This window comes from Colobus angolensis, unplaced genomic scaffold (assembly GCF_000951035.1).
Source record: "Colobus angolensis palliatus isolate OR3802 unplaced genomic scaffold, Cang.pa_1.0 Scaffold261, whole genome shotgun sequence".
NCBI lineage: Eukaryota > Metazoa > Chordata > Mammalia > Primates > Cercopithecidae > Colobus > Colobus angolensis.
In genome coordinates this window covers 2,575,480-2,596,001 of record NW_012115833.1, presented here as the reverse complement: position 1 = coordinate 2,596,001, position 20,522 = coordinate 2,575,480, and the positions used below count along the sequence as shown (strand labels likewise).

The 20,522-nt window shown below is 32.6% G+C and overlaps 1 protein-coding gene across 3 annotated transcripts in view; it reads right to left on the bottom strand.

Moving 5' to 3' along the window:
* Positions 1–20,522, bottom strand: part of PCDH17 (protocadherin 17) — a 97,278-nt gene that overhangs the window by 60,449 nt on the left and 16,307 nt on the right. For 2 of the 3 annotated variants that reach the window (XM_011947344.1, XM_011947345.1), the window contains exons 2-3: positions 1,592–1,650; positions 1,285–1,457 (exon numbers count right to left, since the gene is read on the bottom strand). In XM_011947344.1, coding sequence (XP_011802734.1) covers positions 1,285–1,457; positions 1,592–1,650 — 232 coding nt within the window. Of the gene's footprint in view, positions 1–1,280; positions 1,458–1,591; positions 1,651–20,522 lie in introns of all 3 variants that reach the window. The other variant, XM_011947346.1, reaches the window with a different exon arrangement.

The following is a 20,522-nucleotide window of genomic DNA, read 5'->3' as shown; positions in this document are numbered from 1 at the left end:
AATATTGCACTATTAACACAGAAAGTTGCTATGGTAAAAGATCATGAAAAAAGTAATCAGTCTAGCAATTATTACTTTGAAAACAGCTTTTTCTGAGGTCAAACTTAAAATAAATTCAGCATAATTATATTTAGTCCAAAAATATTAATATATACTTAAACTGAATATATATTTTGTTTTAAATATATATATAAATAAGTATATGTAAACATATGTGTATATACTTCTATATATGGGTATATTAATATTTGCATTAAACATTCTAATATAACTAGAAAACTTAACACTGTATCTGTTGAGGTATATATGATAGAACAGGCTGCCCTACAGGCAAAAATTTACTTTCTATAAATAATTAATCAATAAATGACTTAGAGGTGAGGTTCACATATTTTAGAGGTAGTTTCTCATTCAAAACAACTGAAATAATAAGTGTAAATATATTTAAATACTACTAATATTATGAAGACTATTAATATATCAACTAGTCTAGTGCACCTGTAACTGTAAAATCTGATTTATACTAAAGTTCTTTTCATTTTCACAGTAGGACATAAAAAACCTATTCACAGTTTTTAGTCTTACACGTAAGAGTAGCTTAATTTACTTTGGATGAATCATTAGCAAACATTTTATTGTATTTAAAACAACAAAAATATTAAAATTAATAAAAAGTGATATGAGACCAATAAATTAGAGATAAAATTTTACAAAAATATATGCATTTATTAAGACACATTGTTTTATTATCCATTTCATATCCATGAAGTCTTAGATATAAATTAAAAGAAAGGCAAAACCCTGGTTTACCTATGACTCTTGAAAAACTATTTTGAAGCTAAAGTCTAAACAAAAAATAAATCAACAAACGCTGCTAAGAGCTATAAAATTCCAGTGATTTCATTTTACCTAAAAAGTGTTGAATTTACTAATTTTTATACTGTAAATTCATAAATATACATATCTAGCTAATAAACACCATATTTTCCCTGTCAGTATAACTCCAAATAGGAAAGGGTTGGAAATGTCTATGAAATAAGAACAATCAAGTGACTTTGGTCAAGTTCTTATTTTAGGATTAATGAATGATACTCAGGGCCCTCCTTTTTCGTTTTTGACTGTGTTATTCAATGGTTGCTTTTTGTCTGGAGCAAAAAGTTTTGCTGTTTCTTTGCTATATTATCAATGGTCCATTCCACTGTGATAAACTGCAACTCTAGATCTAACAGGTTTATAATGACTGCTTAAGCTTTACACTTTGTAGCATTGGAAGGCTTCACTCACCTTGTTCAAGTGGTTGGCTTTTAGTTGAAGTAGTTTTCATCTTGAGTGCCTCCCTAACAGACATGTCACAGCAGGAGCCTTTGTTAGTGTCTTGGTCACTGTCAGCCTGATCACTGTCCCCGTGCCCACTGTCTCTCAGGCTGGCTCTTTCTGGGTCCTTAAACGTGGAGCTACTGAAATACATATAAAGAAAAAGAAGAGAAAGTGTTGTCTCTACTAGTTTGAATCTGAAGTGTAGTCTCTTGCAAAGCAATTTTGACACGAATGCAAATGGGGAAGCTGAGAAAAGTTATTTAATAGGCCTTACCTTTGAACAAACTGCTGCCTGCTGCCCATGTAATTGGGCTCTGCGGGAAAATTGTCTGTCTGTGAAAGAGAAGGAAAAAAATACGTATAGTTGTACACTGGACAAATCTCCTGCAGAGCAACAAGATTTCCTAGTGGAAAAATGATTAATAATTCAAAAATTCCCTTAATCTTCAGATTTGTACATTTTAATTAAATTGGACATTGCTGACATGTAATTATGTACTCAGAACAATTAAATGATTCCGGTCCACAAATTACCTGTTAAAGTAAACAATGAGCCTGTCATAGCTGGCATTCTCTTTCAGTACCAGGATGGATAACGCTGTCTGTGTTGTTTCATTACTTAGATATTAAGATAGAATATTTGTGGGAGGAGTGGGAAAATGACCTAATTTCTCCATATTAAAAGTGTGAATTATTTAATAATACTCATTTTTAAACATAATTACATCATCTGCTGGGATTCTATGCCTTTCTTGATGTAATATCATTTAAAGTCGTTCACTCCTCAATTAAGAGATGCAGGGCCTTTCCTTCAAATTTTGCCAGTAATGGATACAAGCATATCACATATGGTTGAACTCATAGCTATAATTCATTCTCAGCTACAACCCAACTATGGAAATTATATTCAAATAATCCAGTGAAAATGGATTTCTATTTTACTTCCTAGTTACCAAAAACAAAACAAAACAAAAATAAGAGAGAAAAAATTGTTACTTAAAATGTAAAGACATTGAGAAACCAGGCTTGCTTTTGCGGTTGTTTTTACTGCTTCCAAACTGACATGGAGGTCTGCCAAAAAGAACTGAATTCTCCTTGTATCATGGAACAGAGTCTTTTGGGAGAAAGAGACTGGATCTTTCATAGATTTCCCTATACTGTACATTCATACACATTACTTCTTCTTGCAGCTGACTCAGTGACAAAGCTTCTCCTGTTTTCTGCATCACCTCATATTATACTCTGAAGCAGCTATGGGTTCCTACAAGATCATCCAGCACACAAGTATCAGTGACACAGGGATCATACAAATAATGAAGCAGAGGGCCCAAGGTAAGACTTAATGTAGTGCAATATGTGCTTTCCTTATGAATAAGGCTAATTTAAAATAAGATACCCTTTTTTTTATTCTTCACATATAATAACATAAAGTATTTGGCTTTGTGATCAATTACTGAAAAAAGAAAAAGACATGTTAAGAATGATAGTTTAAAGTGTTGATAAGTAGTATAAAGTATTGATATCATTAAAGAACGATAGTTTAAAGTATTATGTGAGTTTCATTGTCAAGTTTGGGGACAGAACCCCCACCTCCCAAATTTCTTAATGTATAACCTTGTTTGGTTTATCCAAATGACCTTTATCAAAGTGCATGCAAAGATGATGTGAAGTACTGGAAGACTTCACTCACCGGCATCTCAAAGTACATGCAAAGATGAAGTAAAAAGGGTGGATTCACTCCTAACCATCTTTTACGAGCAGTTGGTAGCAGACACTTTCCATTAATGTATTGTATTAATTTCTAGATTCAGTAAAGCACCTTACTTCTTGTTTCCATAATGACAAAATATCAGTTTTTAAGGATAACTTGTTTTTCTAGCAAAGTTAATAGCAGTAGTCAACATCGGTGGCAAAAATGTTTGCAAAAATATTTTGAAAAATTTTTAAACTATATTAGTCACTTCACATTTTAACTTAATAAAAACTAGTTCATTCTTTGAATTGATCAAACACATGTATCTAATCCACTATTGCTGTCAGTTGAAAGCTAAATATTAGTGTTTTAGAACACTTCAAGACAACAAAATCCAGGTTATTAAAGAGACAACAAAATGTAATATGAAATCAGAAACTATAGTTATAAGCACTATTATAAGCAGTCTTGTGATTTTAATGGTTTTAATTAAGTGGAGCCTCATAGCATGTGGATCCCTATTCGTTTAGACACAAGGAAATAGTCTGGGGAAACTTTCTTTTCTCTTGTCCTGATAGGAACAGTATCTAGACATGTTTGCATATTATTAAAGTTCTAAACATTTCTAATTAAATAAAAAACTTAAACTAAGAAATGAAATCATATTTCAATTGAATGAAGAGCTATTAAAATTATATGTACACACACATGTATTCATGCATGAGTATTTGATGAACTCTAGGCAATGATACTGCTGCCAAATATTGGTCTGATGAAGATAAAAAAACAAGAGGAAGGGAGAAAAGAAGGGTGTTTGGGAGAGAACAAAAGTAAATAGAAAGGAAAGTCAAAGAAAGGCCAGGTGGGGTGTCTCACACCAGTAATCACAGTACTTTGGGAGGTGGAGGCACGAGGATCACTTGAGCTCAGGAGTTCAAGACCAGCCCTGTCAACGTATTGAGACCCCATCGCGATAAAAATAATAAGAAAATTAGCCAGCTGTGGTGGTGCCCACATGTAGTCCCAGCTGTTCAGGAGGCTGAGATGGAGAATCACTTGAGCCCAGGATGTCGAGGCTACAGTGAACGGTGACAGCATCACTGCATTCTAGCCTGGGCAACCTACCTCAAAAACAAAAATAAAAAAAACAAACAGAAATCTGAGGAACAGCAAGAGAAAAGTACAGAGAAAGAAAGTGGGAGAGAGAAACGAAAAGATACATGGAGGAGGAAGCAGGGTGAGAGGAGTGAAAAGAAATGTAGAAAAAAGAAGTTGGTTTCTAATTATAGAATTTCACAAAGTACAGTTTTAAAAGTTTGCAACTCAATCACTAGTAAAGTATCAGAAGTTTACTAATAATATCTGAACTCAACGATTAAAGTAGATAGGAACATGAGAGATTGTGTGTGTATGTATTATTATCATAATGTAATAGCCATTTGGACTTTAATAAACATATAACTAACTCACTACATTTTCATTATCTAGACTCCAAGGGTGTCTGAAAATTCATTTAAAATAATCTGAATATCAAATAACAGTATTTACATATAAAAATGAAAAATATAGAAAAAACGTGTATGACAGCATCATTTAATTAGACATATAAGAGCATTCAGACATTTTACAACACTATGCTCTAAAAATTGAGTTTTACCTTTTCCATTTATAATTCATAAATTTTAAGTCTTGGAAGGGGGTAGAATTTGAGGTCAGACATTTGTACATTTAGGGCTCAGTAAGTAAAGTAATTATATGAATATCTACAATGCTTGAAAACCTTATCTTTCATGCAAGCTAATCACTATTTTTTTCTCTTCAAACTCAACTTGAACACAGTGACTTTTACATGATAAACATATAAACATGATAATTTGTTTATCATTAAAAATATCACATGTACCTACAATTGGTGGGTAGTTACATAAATGTTTTTAAGTAGATATTTTAAAAACTTTATGTTGATCTATTTAAAAATCTACAAAAATCAATAATAAATGAGACAAAAGTTATCTTCTTAAAAAAAGTGATTATTTGCTCATAACAAAACCGATGTGAACTAACATACTGAATGTACCCTCTTATTTTTTTATTTTCTTTTTTGTGTGGGTTAAAGATAAGAAAAATTTAGATATTCTTTCCTTTCCTTTGTGCAGAAATTAAACAAGAAAATAAACAAGTGAGCAAGCAAGCAAACACTTAAGGTGGATAAAGTTTGCAGAATATGAATTCTTTGATTATTTGTCTTTTTTCTTTACTAGCAATCAGCAAACTCTGGTACATTTATAAATGATATTAAAAATCAACATTTTTATCAGCAGTATTCAGTAACAAACTATTCCTAAGGATATGCAATCTTCCACAACTTGCTATCTGATCCAAATTCTGAAAGATATTACTGTAATTTTAAAAAAACTTGTCTGAAAAAGGTCAGAAGAAAGTATGTAGTGAAACTGAGTCATGCTGGTTGAAACTAGGAAAGCTCTCTATTTGTGGAAGTAGGTTATTTTGATGTGACATGTCCTTAAGTTCATCTGAGAGGAGTAAAAGCAATACACTTATAATAGCGCCTATCAATTAATTATTTAACAAATATTTTTAAAAATGTATAGGATCTGTATGCTGAACATTATTAAAAAATGAAATAAACTTAAAGGACCTAAATAAATGGAGAGATATATGTTTATGGATTGGAAGGCAATTTGGATCCCCAAATAATGTATGCATGTAACATAATTTCATGCAAATTCTCAGCAAAATTTTCTGTGTACTTAAACAAGATGATTCTTCAATTAATATGTAATAGGAGATGAACTATAATAGCCAAAACAATTTTTTAAAAGATAAATCAATTTCTGAGGAAATTACACTACTTCCTTTTAAGATTTACTGTTGGGCCCAGCATGGTGGCTCATGCCTGTAATCCTAGTACTTTGGGAGGTCAAGGTGGGTGGATCACTTGAGGCCAGGAGTTCGAGACCAGCCTGGTCAACATGGTGAAAAACCCCTTGTCTACTAAAGAAAAATACAAAAATTAGCTGGGTTTCAAGGCACATGACTGTAATCCCAGCTACTTGGGTGGCAGAGTTATGAGAATTGCTTGGATCCAGGAGGCAGAGATTGCAAGAACTGAGATCTCACCACTGCACTCCAGATGGAGCAACAGAGTGAGACTCTACCTCCAAAACAACAACAACAAAAAGACTTACTATGGAAGCCACACTAATGAAGACTGCAGCATTGCCAAACGAATGAATACACGCAACAATGGAACAGAAAACTGTCCAGAAGCAGACCCACACAAATATGAAGAGCTGATTGTTGACAAAGCTGAAAAGACAATTCAATATATATTTCAGTAGAAATAAACCTTGATCTATACCTTACATATTAGACACACACACACACACTCTCTCTCTCTCTCTCTCTTTTTTTCTTTCTTTCTCTTTCTCTCCTTCAAACACGGAACATAGACCTAAATGCAAGTAGTAAAACTAAAAATATTTAGTAGAAAACTTAGCAGAAAATCTTTGTGACAGGGCACTGCACAGTTGTTAGACAATATCAAGGCATGACCCACAGAAGAAAAAGTTGGACTTTATGAAATTAGAAATGTTGGTTTTGCAGAGACAATGTTAAGAGAATTTAAAAATAAGCTACAACACTTGAGAGAACATCTGTAAAGTTGTATGCAGACTGTATAAAGAACAGTCAAAACTAAACTAAGAAAAAGAAAACACTTGAAAGGCTTAACACTAAATCATATGGAATATATTGATGGCACAAAAGCACATGAAGAGATATTTATTATAATTTGCAATTAGGAAAACGAAAAAATCACAATTATAATAAAATGACACTTTATTAGATTACATGAAATTTTAAAACTTAACAATACTAATGCTGATGAAGATGTGGAACAACTAGAATTCTCATACATTTGGATGAAAATGCAAAGTGGTACAGCTACCCTGGAAAACAACCTGGCCATTTCTTATGTCAAACATAAATCTATCATACGACCCAGCAATCCTACTTCTAGGGACATACCCTAAAAAAATGAAAACTATGTTCACACAAAATTCTGTATGTTTGCCCCAAACTGGAATCAGCCTAGGTATCTTTCAAAAGGTGAACAGACAGACCATCATACATGTTCATACATATGTATAATAAAATACCATTTAGCAATGAAAATATGGACTACTGTTGGAACAACCCAAATGAATCTCAAAACCTTTATGTTGAGTGAAAAAAAGTCAATCTTTAAAAATTGCCGACTGTATCATTCAATTTATAAGACTAGTCATTAAAAAAAAAACAAAGCTATTATGCCACAGAACAAATCCGTGGTTGCTAGGGGTTAAAGGTGAGGGAAGGTATGATAGAGAGAGAGAGAATATAAGCAAGCTTTTAAAGTGACTGAACTGTTCAGTATCTTGCTTGTTTCATGAAACTACACATGTATGAACATTCATAGAACTATACACCTCAAAAAAAGTTCACATTACTGTAACTAATTTTAAAAGGAAACAGTAACACCAAAATATACCCAATGTGCTTTCTGCATCACATATATGCTGAAGATTCTTCAGTCTCAGAAAATAATTATAATACAAGTTATTTTTTTGAATATTCTCAACAATGAGTGTTTCTGAACTTGTCTTTTAAAATGATACTGAGTCAATTTGTAAAACCTATGTAAAAATTTAATATTTATTTGGACAGAATACAAATGAATTTGGATATAAATAACTACTTATTCACACCAGCAAATCCAAGCAACAGATCCATAGCTCAAATTTTATTTAATTTTCTTTTTTGAGACAGGGTCTCACTTTGTCATCAGGCTGGAGTGCAGTGGCATGACCGTGACTCACTGCAGCCTGGAACTTCCAGGTTCAAATGATCTTCCTGCCTCAGCCACACAAGTCACTGGAACTATAGGGATTAGGGATGCGCCAACATGCCAGCTTGTTTTTTTTTTTTTTTTTTTTTTTTTTTTTTTTTTTAGTAGAGACAGGGTTTTGCCAAGTTGCCCTGGTCTCGAACTCGAACTCATCAGCTCAAAGGATCCACCCGACTCAGCCTTCCAAAGTGCTAAGATTACAGGCATAAGCCACTGAACCCAGCCTTCAAATTTTATTTCCTCCAAAGAATTTTTTTTCTTGTGTGCATCTCTGATTTACCCAGCCATAAAATAAATACTTTATATAAAAACTTCAAACTGAACTTGTTGCAAAGTAGTAACTTCTCTTTTGAACACAGAAAGATCATGGAGGACTGGGCTCTGTCTTCAAAACTGGTAAATTCTTTTAATTTTCAAAATGGCTCATAAAACTGTTTCTACCTTTAGAAGTAAGTTAGTACTATACTTTGTAAAAACTCAAAAGACATGTAATACAAAATGATTAGCCTCTGAAATGTACCAAAATGTATGCAAAATATTGTCAAAATAATTTTACAATTTTGGCAGCAAAATTAAGATAAGAGTATCCAAAATATGGGATTTTAAGTTTATATGAGACAATGTATGCAAATTTCAAGTTTATAATACAATTCTCATTATAAGTTTTTAATTTTTAAATCGTGCAGCACTGTAATGATATGAAATAATGGTAACTGGATGAGTATATGGTACATTTTAATATAATGTTTGGATTTCTATAAAGTTAGACACCTGTGGGATGAGAAAAATAAAGACCTCATCATTTTGAGTCTAATTTCTAGTGAATTTCTAAGAAAAATATCAGAATACTAGTCTTCAAATGTATCCCTGCAAAAGGAAAAGAAGAATAATGTGAGCAGTAGGAAACTATTCTATGGTCAGTTTTTCACTATCAAATATACCATTTAAGTAAATGCTGCTAGAATTCAATCTGAGATTAATTTACATACTCTAATAATCATATATGGGTGTGTGTGTGTGTGTGTGTGTGTGTGTGTATACACCCATTACAGATAGAGTCATGAGATATTCAGGAAATTTCGTGTGAAGAGAACAATTTTGACACACTATGGAACTCCGACACTTCCAGAATGATTGGCGTGGGAAAATAGGAGGCAATGGATTATAAACTGCTAGCATTCTTTTGTACTTTCAGTAGAGATGGAGGCTGAGGCAGGAGAATCAGTTGCACCTAGGGGGCGGAGGTTGAGGTGAGCAGAGATTGCACCATTGCACTCCAGCCTGGGTGACAGAGCAAGAATCCGTCTCAAAACAAAACAAAACAAACAAACAAAAAACCCCTGCTAACATTCTTGAAGTCCTCTTCGACTTCCCTATTTCTTTACCAAACTGGAGACCTTTAAGTCAGAGTCTACTACTCAGCCCAGTGGATGCATTCATTTCACAGATGTACATTTAGCTCAGAACATAGGCAGTACCAAATCCAGCATCAACAATGTAAAATTCACAATATCTGAGATTCAATCAGGAATTACAGGGCATGCAATAAACCAGGAAAATATAACCTAGACCTGGGAGAAAAATCAATAAAAACAGACCCAAGGATGAGAGATGATGGGATTAACTAATAGGACCTTAAAAATCTATCAGAAATATTAAAAATATGTTCAGGAATATAAAAGCAGGACACGGAGAGTGTCTGCTTAAATCTTGTGCCTTAACTACCTTCCTTGCCTCACGTTAATTTTGATCCTGAAGAGAGAAATAGAAGATATAAAAAAGATTCATACAAAACATCTAAAAATAAAAGCTATAGTATTTTAAAGTAAAAATACACTGGATGGGACTGGCAGCAGATAGAGACTAAGGAAGAAAAGATGTAGCATTTGTTCAGCAAGTTATAGAAACATTTGCCTCAATAATCTAAATAGATAATACTTAAAATTTTTTTTTGCATTATCTGTATAAGCTTTATATGTTTGTGTTAACATTATTTTTATACATTTTAAATATACTATAAAGACAAAAAAAGTGATCTTCCACTGTATGAAATATAAATATGAAGACATTTTAAATTCTAGGTGTATTAATCTAGAGTAAATGTAAGTGGATCTTTGACTTTTTGAAGTCATTAAGAGAGCAACTCATCTCTTAACATCTAATTTGGGGTTGGATGTGTAGTGAACAGAACAACATTTTGTCTAAAAATAAATGGTTCTAGATATGATGTTAAATTGTATAATTATAAATTCAGTAAAATTTATATTTTCAGTGTTTTCCTAATCCAGGGGTACAGAGATGTAAAATTTTGAAAAATCGCTTTGAATTAGGGACAGAGTTTGTTTGTCTACTTTGATACCATTGCATTGACAACCAAACAAAACAAGTGTTTGCCTTAATTCAAAGCCACTGCTTTTCACATTGATAACAAGCATTCTGTTTGCAGTAGACTGAACACAAGGGAGTGTTAAGAGGTGAATAATTCACTGTAAGCCTTTTCATACCGACATTGCTTCTGATAGCTTTGCCTTCCACAGAATATATGGTGTGGTTCTTTCTACATTGCTGAAGTAGGCAACAGCATTTTAAGCCACCACTTATAAAGTTATCTGACAGCACCTATGGCTGTGGAATTTTTAAAGTGCATGAAGTATGGCAATAACTGTATTTATCAGTGGTTTTCAAAATAATACATTTTATACAAGTATAGTGTGGTTGACATTTGTGTTTTGCTACTAAAGGCATAATAAAAACATAGGGTATTCTTACAATATTGAGCAAAAACCAGCATTCCTTTAAATTAAAAATGAGAGGACAGGAACAGCCACATCCTGTAAGCAAGAATTTTAAGTCTGCTGCTCAATGAGGATGACTTAGACTTTTTTCTTAAAGTAATCTGGGTATATATTAAGATCTCTTGCAAATGCTAACTCTTTGAAATGACATTGATAACTTTCATAATAACTGATGTGCCAGCATTTAATTATGTAATTTATGAATCTTGAAAAAAGTTATCTTTGACAAGAACAAAGAAAACTGAGATTATCAAAAGTAAGATGAGCCCTATTTGTTATCTATGAAAGCATATAAAATAGAGACTGCCATATATTCCCTTTATATATTTGCTGCATTGTGAATCCCAGGGCCAATTGAGATGCCACTAAATGCTGGATGTGCCATGAGGGAAGAAATTAAAACATACTTAAAGACTGCTAACTCCAACATCCTCAAATCACCCATTCTCTTCAGTGTTGTCAGGCTCTTCATCTCAGCCCTATTCAAAACTTAGTCTTCCCTTTTTATTCCAGTCGCAGTGTAGGAGTAAATTTGAAGTTCTTTTATTTTCTGTTTTTTGCTATCTCTCAGCCAGACTTATCTCTGGAGACATTCCTCTGCTTTCTTCCTCCCGTGCTCTTTTTCCATCTCTATTAAGAATACTGAAGATTTTTCCCACTGAAAGAAATATCTAAAACTGGATTCTCTGCAATTGGGTCTCCAGGACTAAGAATTCAAAAGTTATATGTGGCCAGTGAAAATTCATTACATTTCTGAAATAGCTTCTTCTAATATTCTCGGCATATAAAGACAAAGGAAGAGAATAAAGAAAGGAAGATAAATTGGTGATACTACTTATTATCACTAAGAATTCTGAGTCTTTTGGTAGATAAATTTTCTTAAAGTTAGATGTAATTAAATTTAAGAAACCTGCTAACAAGCAAAAATAAATTTTTACAAATTAAATTTTTATGATCAAGCTGGTTTTTAGTCTAATTTATTTAACTACTACGGGCATGCTTGGAAATGATAATGCACTGAGTCTAAATGCATGTTTATAATGTCACTAGTTAAATTCTGCACTGGGAGATTTGGAGTACAGTGTCTTGTATTAGGATCTAGAAAACACTATTACTGTAGTGATGTTTATTATTCATTCTTCTCAATTGCCTTAGGAGATAAAGTGGTGGCATTGTTTGCATTCTTTTTTCAAACAAAGAAACTGCAGCTAAGTGACTTTCATAGATTTGTCCATCATATAACCAATTTATTATAGAACAACGACACTTGCCAGAGCCTGCCAGCACCAGTCGGTTGCTGTACTGCCTCTCTGAGATAATGGAGAAAAATAATAAACCATTCCAAAATTTTTGGAAATAAATTGATGAGAAATTAATGTAACTTTCCTTGAAAATTTTTTTTACTATTACTGTTACATAATAAATAAAACTAGAACTGCTATCACCCTTAATACCAAGATGGTTCTTTGAAAGAATCTGTGCTTCTACATTTCTATACCTTCATGTTATTGTTTTAATGTGCTGAACTTTATATATAACTCTGATAACTATATTTTTCTTTGATCGATAACATTAAAAGGCAATCATGGCCATTTATTATCAAATATTCTAATGCATGCAGTAGGTTTAATCATATGACTACTTACCATCATTATATTCGTATAAATTGTCAAACTAGGCACCTAAAAATACCTACCTTTTTAAATGCAAAAGAAATTTAATATGTTACACTTATTCAATCATTATGTAAAATTCCCAGACAAAAAAAAATAACTAATTTAAAAGTTGATCCAAACATATAACAGACTACAAGTCTGTTACATATTTCCATCAATTTATTTTTTCACAATACACTAAAATAGGAAACTTTATGAATACAATAATTTTGGTAAACAAAATTCACCTTTCTCACACCTCAAAATATTAAATCATCAATTAGAAGATAAATCAATTATTATTTAGATAATGTTACCTTTGACAAATGAAATAAAAATTATCAACAAATTTAGCTTTCTCTTTGTTTTGCATCATTCTTTCAAGCTATCACCTTTGTAGGTGCATTTTAACTCCTAATAGAAAAAACAAAATAAAACAAAAGAAGTTCAAGATGAAATGGACTGACACAATGCCTATTGTTTTTCTTTTAACTCTTGATAGGCATAAAAAATTTACTTTTTTGTAACTATAAACAACAAGTCAGTCCAGTAGCTAATCAACCAATATATTTTATAATAATTAATAAATAGTTCGGGTAAACTTTGAAATCACCAACCTTCTACATAGGCTTCAAAGATAATTTATCAATTGCATCCAAAAACATAATGAAAGACAACCTCTGACATGACCATTACATAGGAAAAGATATTCCCAAATTTGAAGAGAAAAATAATTATTAATCAAATTAATCAGTATTAGATTTCTAGGATATTTATCATTTTCTCTCTGAAATTTAAGAATATATACCACATTTAAAATGTACAACACAATGGAAATAGTCTACTTTAGGTAGGCATTTATACCTCAAGTTAAAATAAAGTGTCTTTACTAGTGTTAACATACTTTTAATTAACCATTAGCACAAAATGAAGTGAAATCTCTGTACTCTTTATCAGACTGTCACATAATATCGAATTCAAGCATCTCCAATTTGTTCTTTGCTTAAAGATTTTAATTTCAAGAATTTTCTCCTCTAGTGAAACAAGCAGTCTTACTTAATGACAATCAGTTCTTGAGACAATATGTCTGCATTCTTCTATATCTAGTTTTAAAGTAACAATCATTTTGATTTTGTTAGAATCTTTTTATAATCGACATGGTGCAATTTTTATAGGCACACACACATAAATGAAAAAAAAACTTCAGAAATATTGATAACAGTCATGCTTTACAACAATGTTTGTCTCATGGGCCATCATCTGTTTTTGAAAATAAAGTTTTATTGGAATGCAGCCATGTCCCATTCATTTGCATATTTTCTATGGCTGCCTTCCTTCTTCAATGGCAGAGTAAAGTATTTGTGACAGAGACTTTCATGAACCACAAACTTCAAAATATTTACTATCTGGCCCTTAACAGAAAAAGTTGTTTACTCCTTACTTAGAAAATCTAGGTCTAGGTTCTTAACCATATAATTAAAATTTTTACTCTGCACATTCCTGTAGATAAAATATTAAAGATGAATTTTTATGCATGCACTATGCTTAATTAGGTCATAGTTTAGAAAAAACACAAATCATTTTCTTTCTCTATAGGACACACACCTCCCTTACAGGATGTACATGTGGAAAGCACCTGATTGAAAAACTGTCCATATTTCTTTTAAGTGGATTTCAGTGTTAGGTGATTTGCAGCACGTTTATATTCAATTCCAAACTACTTAAAACTGCAGAAACAGTACCACCACGGGAACACCTGAAAACAGAATGCACTTCAATCCATGAAGCTTCCTGAAGCACATTATAAATTCCTCTAGAGTGTACTTAGGATAAGAGTAAATACTGGTTCTTTCCAGCAACATTGCTCTTCAGCTCTTGGTTACTTCAAATAACTCACCCTTATACCCAGAACTTATTCTTTTGTATTGTATACTTCCTCACCTATTTTATAGGATGATCTCATCACTATATTACAATACCTTCAAATCTCTTTCCTTTTATCTTCACCTCTATAGGTCTATTATAATTAATTTCTCTTTTGTGGATGGGGAAACTAAGTCCTGTGGCATTTATGAAAGGCCAGCAGAGATTTCAATATGAGTAAGTAATATGAACAAGTTTCTTTTGACTCAGATTTTGTACTCTTTCAAGTACTATATGATTCATCTAGCTTTTGCGTGTTTTGTGCTTTCTATTCTACTCTATTTATCATTGCCACATCTATTTTACAGACTTATTATTCTCATTCTAATTTACACTCCCCACAGTTTCTAATACAAGGTCATACCCCCTGTAATGGCTTTCTTCCTAACTATTCAGGTCTGAATGAGATTAAACACAAATAAAAGCAATGAGATCTACTGGAGTATTTTGACTAGAATAAAATAATAATCAGAATCAGTTCTATGATTAAATCTGAGAATTGATTTAACTAAATAAATTTAATAAAATTAAATACATTTAACATTAAATCTGAGATTACATCTATGAGAATCCTGGGCTGCTCTATAGTATCCAAAATTTGTGAATACTTTGACTACACAGGACAAAGCTAGAGAACCTCTTGAAACTACTGCCAGGTACCTATTTGAAAGACCCTGTGGCAATGTGTTATACATAGGTCACAGCATAATTTTTAATGTTTAATATGCAGAAGCCTTAAAGAATTCTCCTCCAAAGTGACCTGCAATCTAGGAACCAAGTTGCAGTACTTTATAGCAACAGTTATTTGTACTACATAAGTTTCTCAAACTCTGTAGATACCTCAATATGATAAATGCATGCCAGTCATGAGATCCCAAGTGGTGTAAGAGCAAGAACCCTAAACTTTGAATCAGATGACATTAGTTCTGTATTCCTAGCTGGCTGTAAATACATGAATGAAATCTCTGTATTTCAATTTTCTTGTAAGAAAAGAAGTATAAATGGAATCAGAAGCAATTGTACGCATCCAAATTTCTAATATTCACTATCCTACAACAGTTCTTTTGTAGCAGCTTCTCTTCATTTTCTCCCTGGTATGAGCTTTCCTTCCTACGAGGCCTCCCTCCATAAAAAATAAATCACAATTTATACAGAAGACTTAACATTTTTCTACTTTAGAGTTTACTTTGTTATTTTAAGAAGTTTAAAATATCTAGAAACAGATTTTGGAAAATCGTCTGCCAAAAGTTTGTCACTTTAAAAATCATGTAACAAAAATTAACCAAAAGTGACCAAGCCTGGTTAAGAGGGTGCAAAATGAAATTTGTAATAAAATTAATTAATATTTCAGGAAAATTACCTTTTTATAATCATAAGTGTTCTTGAAAACAACTCTATTTTTATGCAACTGCTTATATTTAGGCCAAGTGAAATATTGTTTTTATAGATAACATGTCTGCATGTCAGTACCCTGAAGTTTAACTGCATCAGAATGTTTTATGTAATTTGCTTTTAACAACAATAATAATATATGTTAATACGCATTTAGTATTTATCATATTCTTTATACAAATAATTACATTTTATCTTTAATTCTTAAAATGGCCCTATAGATAGTAAATATTATGCCTTATAAGAAAGTAGAAGCAAAATAAACAAAATTTAAAAAGATTAAGCAACTTCCCCTGGACTGCATAGCTAATATACATTTTTTTAAGTCAGGAATTTTTAAAATAGAATCCCAGGCATTGTGGCTCACATCTGTAATTCCAGAACTTTGAGAGACTGAGGTGGTTGGTTCACTTGAGCCCTGGAGTTTGAGACCAGCCTGGGCAATCTGGCAGGACCCCAGCTCTAAAAAAAAATATAAAAGTTAGGCAAGCCTGGTGGCACATGCCTGTAGTCACAGCTACTTGGCAGGCTGACGTGAAAGGATTGCAATGAGCCGAGATCGTGCCACTGCACTCCTGCCAGGGTTACAAAGTGAGACTCGGTCTTGAAAAAAAAAATTCTCAAGTAAACAGCCTATCTGTCAGAGAGTAACTGAATTTTAATATATCCATTGACTGGCCTGGAATTCCATTATTAAGATAATGTGAAACTACATTATCGACATGAAAAAATGAAATAGCATATAATTTTTCTCCAAATATTACATAATTTTAAGGAAAATGTAGTTTATGATGCTGTGTTTAGTATATACAACTTTTTATAAAATATATAGTTGTCTGTTTGTGTGCATGTGCACAAGCATGAAGAAGTAGAAAGAGATACGGGTTCACAATCCTTTTTTTCATTTTGTAGGCCCATCCCCTTTCATATTTTAGAATGATATTTTGATGTATATGTCATGTATTATCCATTCCAGTAGGGACTAGTGGAACACCTCAATATTAAACATACCGATACTTCTGCAGTGAAAAATGTTGATATTCACACTAGGTAGAATAAATAAAGACTATAAGTAATGTTAAATCAGTTCAGGCCTGAGTCTTTTGAATTTTAGAATTGGAAAGGAAGAATTGGAGATTTACTCAACAAAAAATTAACAATAGTTCTCCCTAAGTAGTAAATTATAGGCAATTTAACTCTAAAATTCAGCTTCTCTATTTTCAGTCCCCAATTATGTAATGACTTCTTACAATACACTAGACACTGTTTTAGATATTTATTTTAGTACAATGTTTGCAATAAATAAGAATTTTTCTTAAAATTGGGAAAAATATAGTCATAATTTTGAGAAGAGTGAAGATTAAACTCAAAGACACATAACATTTTTGAAAACAATTTGAAATTATTTTAATATAAAAACATGGATATCTGAACATCAGGAGTTTGTAATAGTTGTTTTTCCCAGGAGTCTTTTTGTAGGGAAACTATTGACTTGCTAAAAATCAAACAGGAGAGGAGGAACTGGCCCTGCAGTCAAATGTAAGCAATTCATCCCTGGAGGGTCACTACAGATTCCAGTTCAATGATAGACTAGTTGAAATCCAAAAAGCACTAGACCAGCAGTGCCTGAATCTCAACTACACAGGCCTACAGGCACATTGTCTCAGTGGAGTAGCTCCATCTCTGGAATATCTGTCATTGCACACACACGCACACACACACACACACACACAATCAAGGGTCCAGAAATCTCAAATGTTTACATCTCATCTGGGCTTAAAGAACTCTTTTTTTTACAAGTTAACTTAATTCTATGTTTTGTTTTGTTTTGTTTTGTAACATAACTAAAAAAGTTATGTCACCTTCTTATTGGTGTGTTAGACACATTTGTATAAATATAAACAACAAAGTACATAATTTTCTCCAACAGATAAAAAAAGCAAAAGAGTTGTTCTCTTTCCTGATAGCCTGCTTTCCCCTTCCTTCTTTTCAAATCACATAAATCAGGTTGTGACATACAGCTTGGAAAATGGAGTATTCCTCTCTCTGAAGGTGTGTAAGTTTATTCAAGTAGAGTCAGGTAATTTCTACAAGCTATACACTTAATATAAAAAAGACAAAATATGAAACCCTTCCCCTAGTCTAATTTGATTTACGCATCTTGATACCCCTTTTCTTGGAAGGACAAAATATCACAAATATAAAATGGTGCATCCAGTAGCACAGGGCATAAATAGCTCAAGCTGAAAGCATAACAATATGCTCTCCTTCTATTATTGCAGAACCAATAAATAAGCATAATGAAAATCATGACACATTATTACATTATTCTGTATTGCTTCTGTTCATTTAAAAAACAGATGAGTGCATGTAAAATAATTTTATGTCAAATGACAGTAAGCTTTGCCATTGAGATGATGCTGAAAGGGATATTTGTAAAGAGCAGAGATGCATGGTCTTATATGGTTTATATCAAGGTTATGACAGAAGTACAAGGGATCTGAGCACTAACTACTTCACACCAAGATGGCTGTAGCCTAGTATCCAAAACATGCACATTATTCACATGTGCTATGTGTTTTCTGATATTATGGAATCAATAAAAAACAAATTAAAAAGCTTTAGGAAAAGCTTCCCTGTCAGTTTGCCCTTGGATGGATTATCTTTTTTCCTTTTCCTTGTTGATTTAATATACTAGATTATATTAACAGCACTGGCTTATAAATACGTAATATCTGAATCTTATTAATGGAGATATGCTGCCAAAATAATCAGCTTCATACTTAACAAGTTTCCAAGTATTTGGGAAAGCTGTGAAATGGGATTACAAGGTTAAGCTGTGTACATCTGGCTCATCACTATATAAATATTTCAGAAATTTGATCTCATAGGATGAAGAAACACCTGTTTAATCATGACTCTTTTCCAAGGTACATGAACTTCAGTAAGCAGAGCAATACACAAATGCTGGCAAGAAATCTTGATCAATTTACATAATGTACTTCCTATATTAGACACACAGTTTTATCATACATCATCCTTCTGAGTAGAGACATAAAAATATTCTAGAAAGATTATGTGGTATTATACTTACATTGGCAAAATGAATTGGGAGTGCCCAACATTTTAAAACTTGAGATAACCACCTGAAATACCAAATAGTTTCATTGATTTTTTTTTTCCTTGTATCATGGTATGTGATTTTAGTGTAATTGAACATTGTGAGTATAAGTCTAAGATAATATGGATCCCGAAAATAATTAATGAGAGGTAGGAATTTGCATATAAAATAACAATAAAAACTTGAACAGTCCCTCTAGTTAACAGAAAAGTTAATGAAGTTGAACATTAGTTGCTTTTAACCAGATCCAAGATTAAATAACTATGTTGACTCTTTGTCAAATAGTTAGATTAAATAACTATGTTGACTCTTTGCCCATTAAGCCTGCCTTTATTTTTTCAAATTTTGTTCCAACAAATAAATGGGCTTTAAAAATGCACTGAGTGGCCGGGCGCGGTGGCTCAAGCCTGTAATCCCAGCACTTTGGGAGGCCGAGACTGGCGGATCACGAGGTCAGGAGATCGAGACCATCCTGGCTAACACCGTGAAACCCCGTCTCTACTAAAAAATACAAAAAACTAGCTAGCTGGGCGAGGTGGCGAGCGCCTGTAGTCCCAGCTACTCGGGAGGCTGAGGCAGGAGAATGGCGTAAACCCGGGAGGCGGAGCTTGCAGTGAGCTGAGATGGGGCCACTGCACTCCAGCCTGGGCCACAGAGCGAGACTCCGTCTCAAAAAAAAAAAAAAAAAAAAAAAAAAATGCACTGAGTATGACTCTTATCTAATTAACTTCAAATGTCCAACTTGAAAATACAGACTTTGAGACTGTTGTCCAAAACGGCAGTTAAAGGTCAATGAATAAAATTTCCAATTATATTTCCTGGGAGCAGATGGGTGCAATGAAACCTAATGATTGAATTTTAAATGCTTTCATGCACCTTTTATCTGTTTTCCAACATGTTGATTCTATCTTAATGCTGTAACAAGATAATAGGTTTATTACAATTGACAAACTGAAAAGGTATCTCCACTTTCCAATTATTTCTATTACCTGGGGATATTGAATCACAGCTCCTTTCCTTCCATCACTCCTAGAGCCTATCTATCACCATCCCACACTTTTAACCAAAAAAAATCCAAACCATAATATCATTAAATAACAGATGTCTCCTTGGCGATTTGATTTCTCTAGTTAAATAATGGGTATTTAACATAAATGTCAAGTTTAAGTTCACGGAGACTCAATGGAAAATTTCAAATAAAAATAATTTTAAGAAATGTGTTGACTAAATTTAACTATAAAGCTTCTTTCCTTATGTGATGAACTGATACATTAGTTTAAGCTGACTTGCATAGTCATAAGTATAGAAAGAAGGTTTACCAAGAGGTTAAAAAAATTAACATTCTATTCTCCAGGAGTAGCAGATGGAGAATTTTATCTCAACTACATCTTATTAGAGCACACTCTTGCCTGAAGAACCACAAGAGGAAATCATGCAGAGAAGTTTATTTTATTGCTTTTATATAAAAGAAAATCAACATTTTACATCTTAAAATATATACTCGAGCCTAAATGAAAGGAAATTGAAGAAGCCTTTTATTTTAGCTAATAAACAAAAGTTTCTTGTCTATTAAATGCATTTTTAAAATGAGAAACATACTACTATTCAACCCAATCCACCGCTCTATATATGCACTATGTAAAGTCAACTATACAGAGCCCAGGCCCAAATGTACATGTGGTTAAATATTAATCTGGTGATAAATGCCACCATGCCT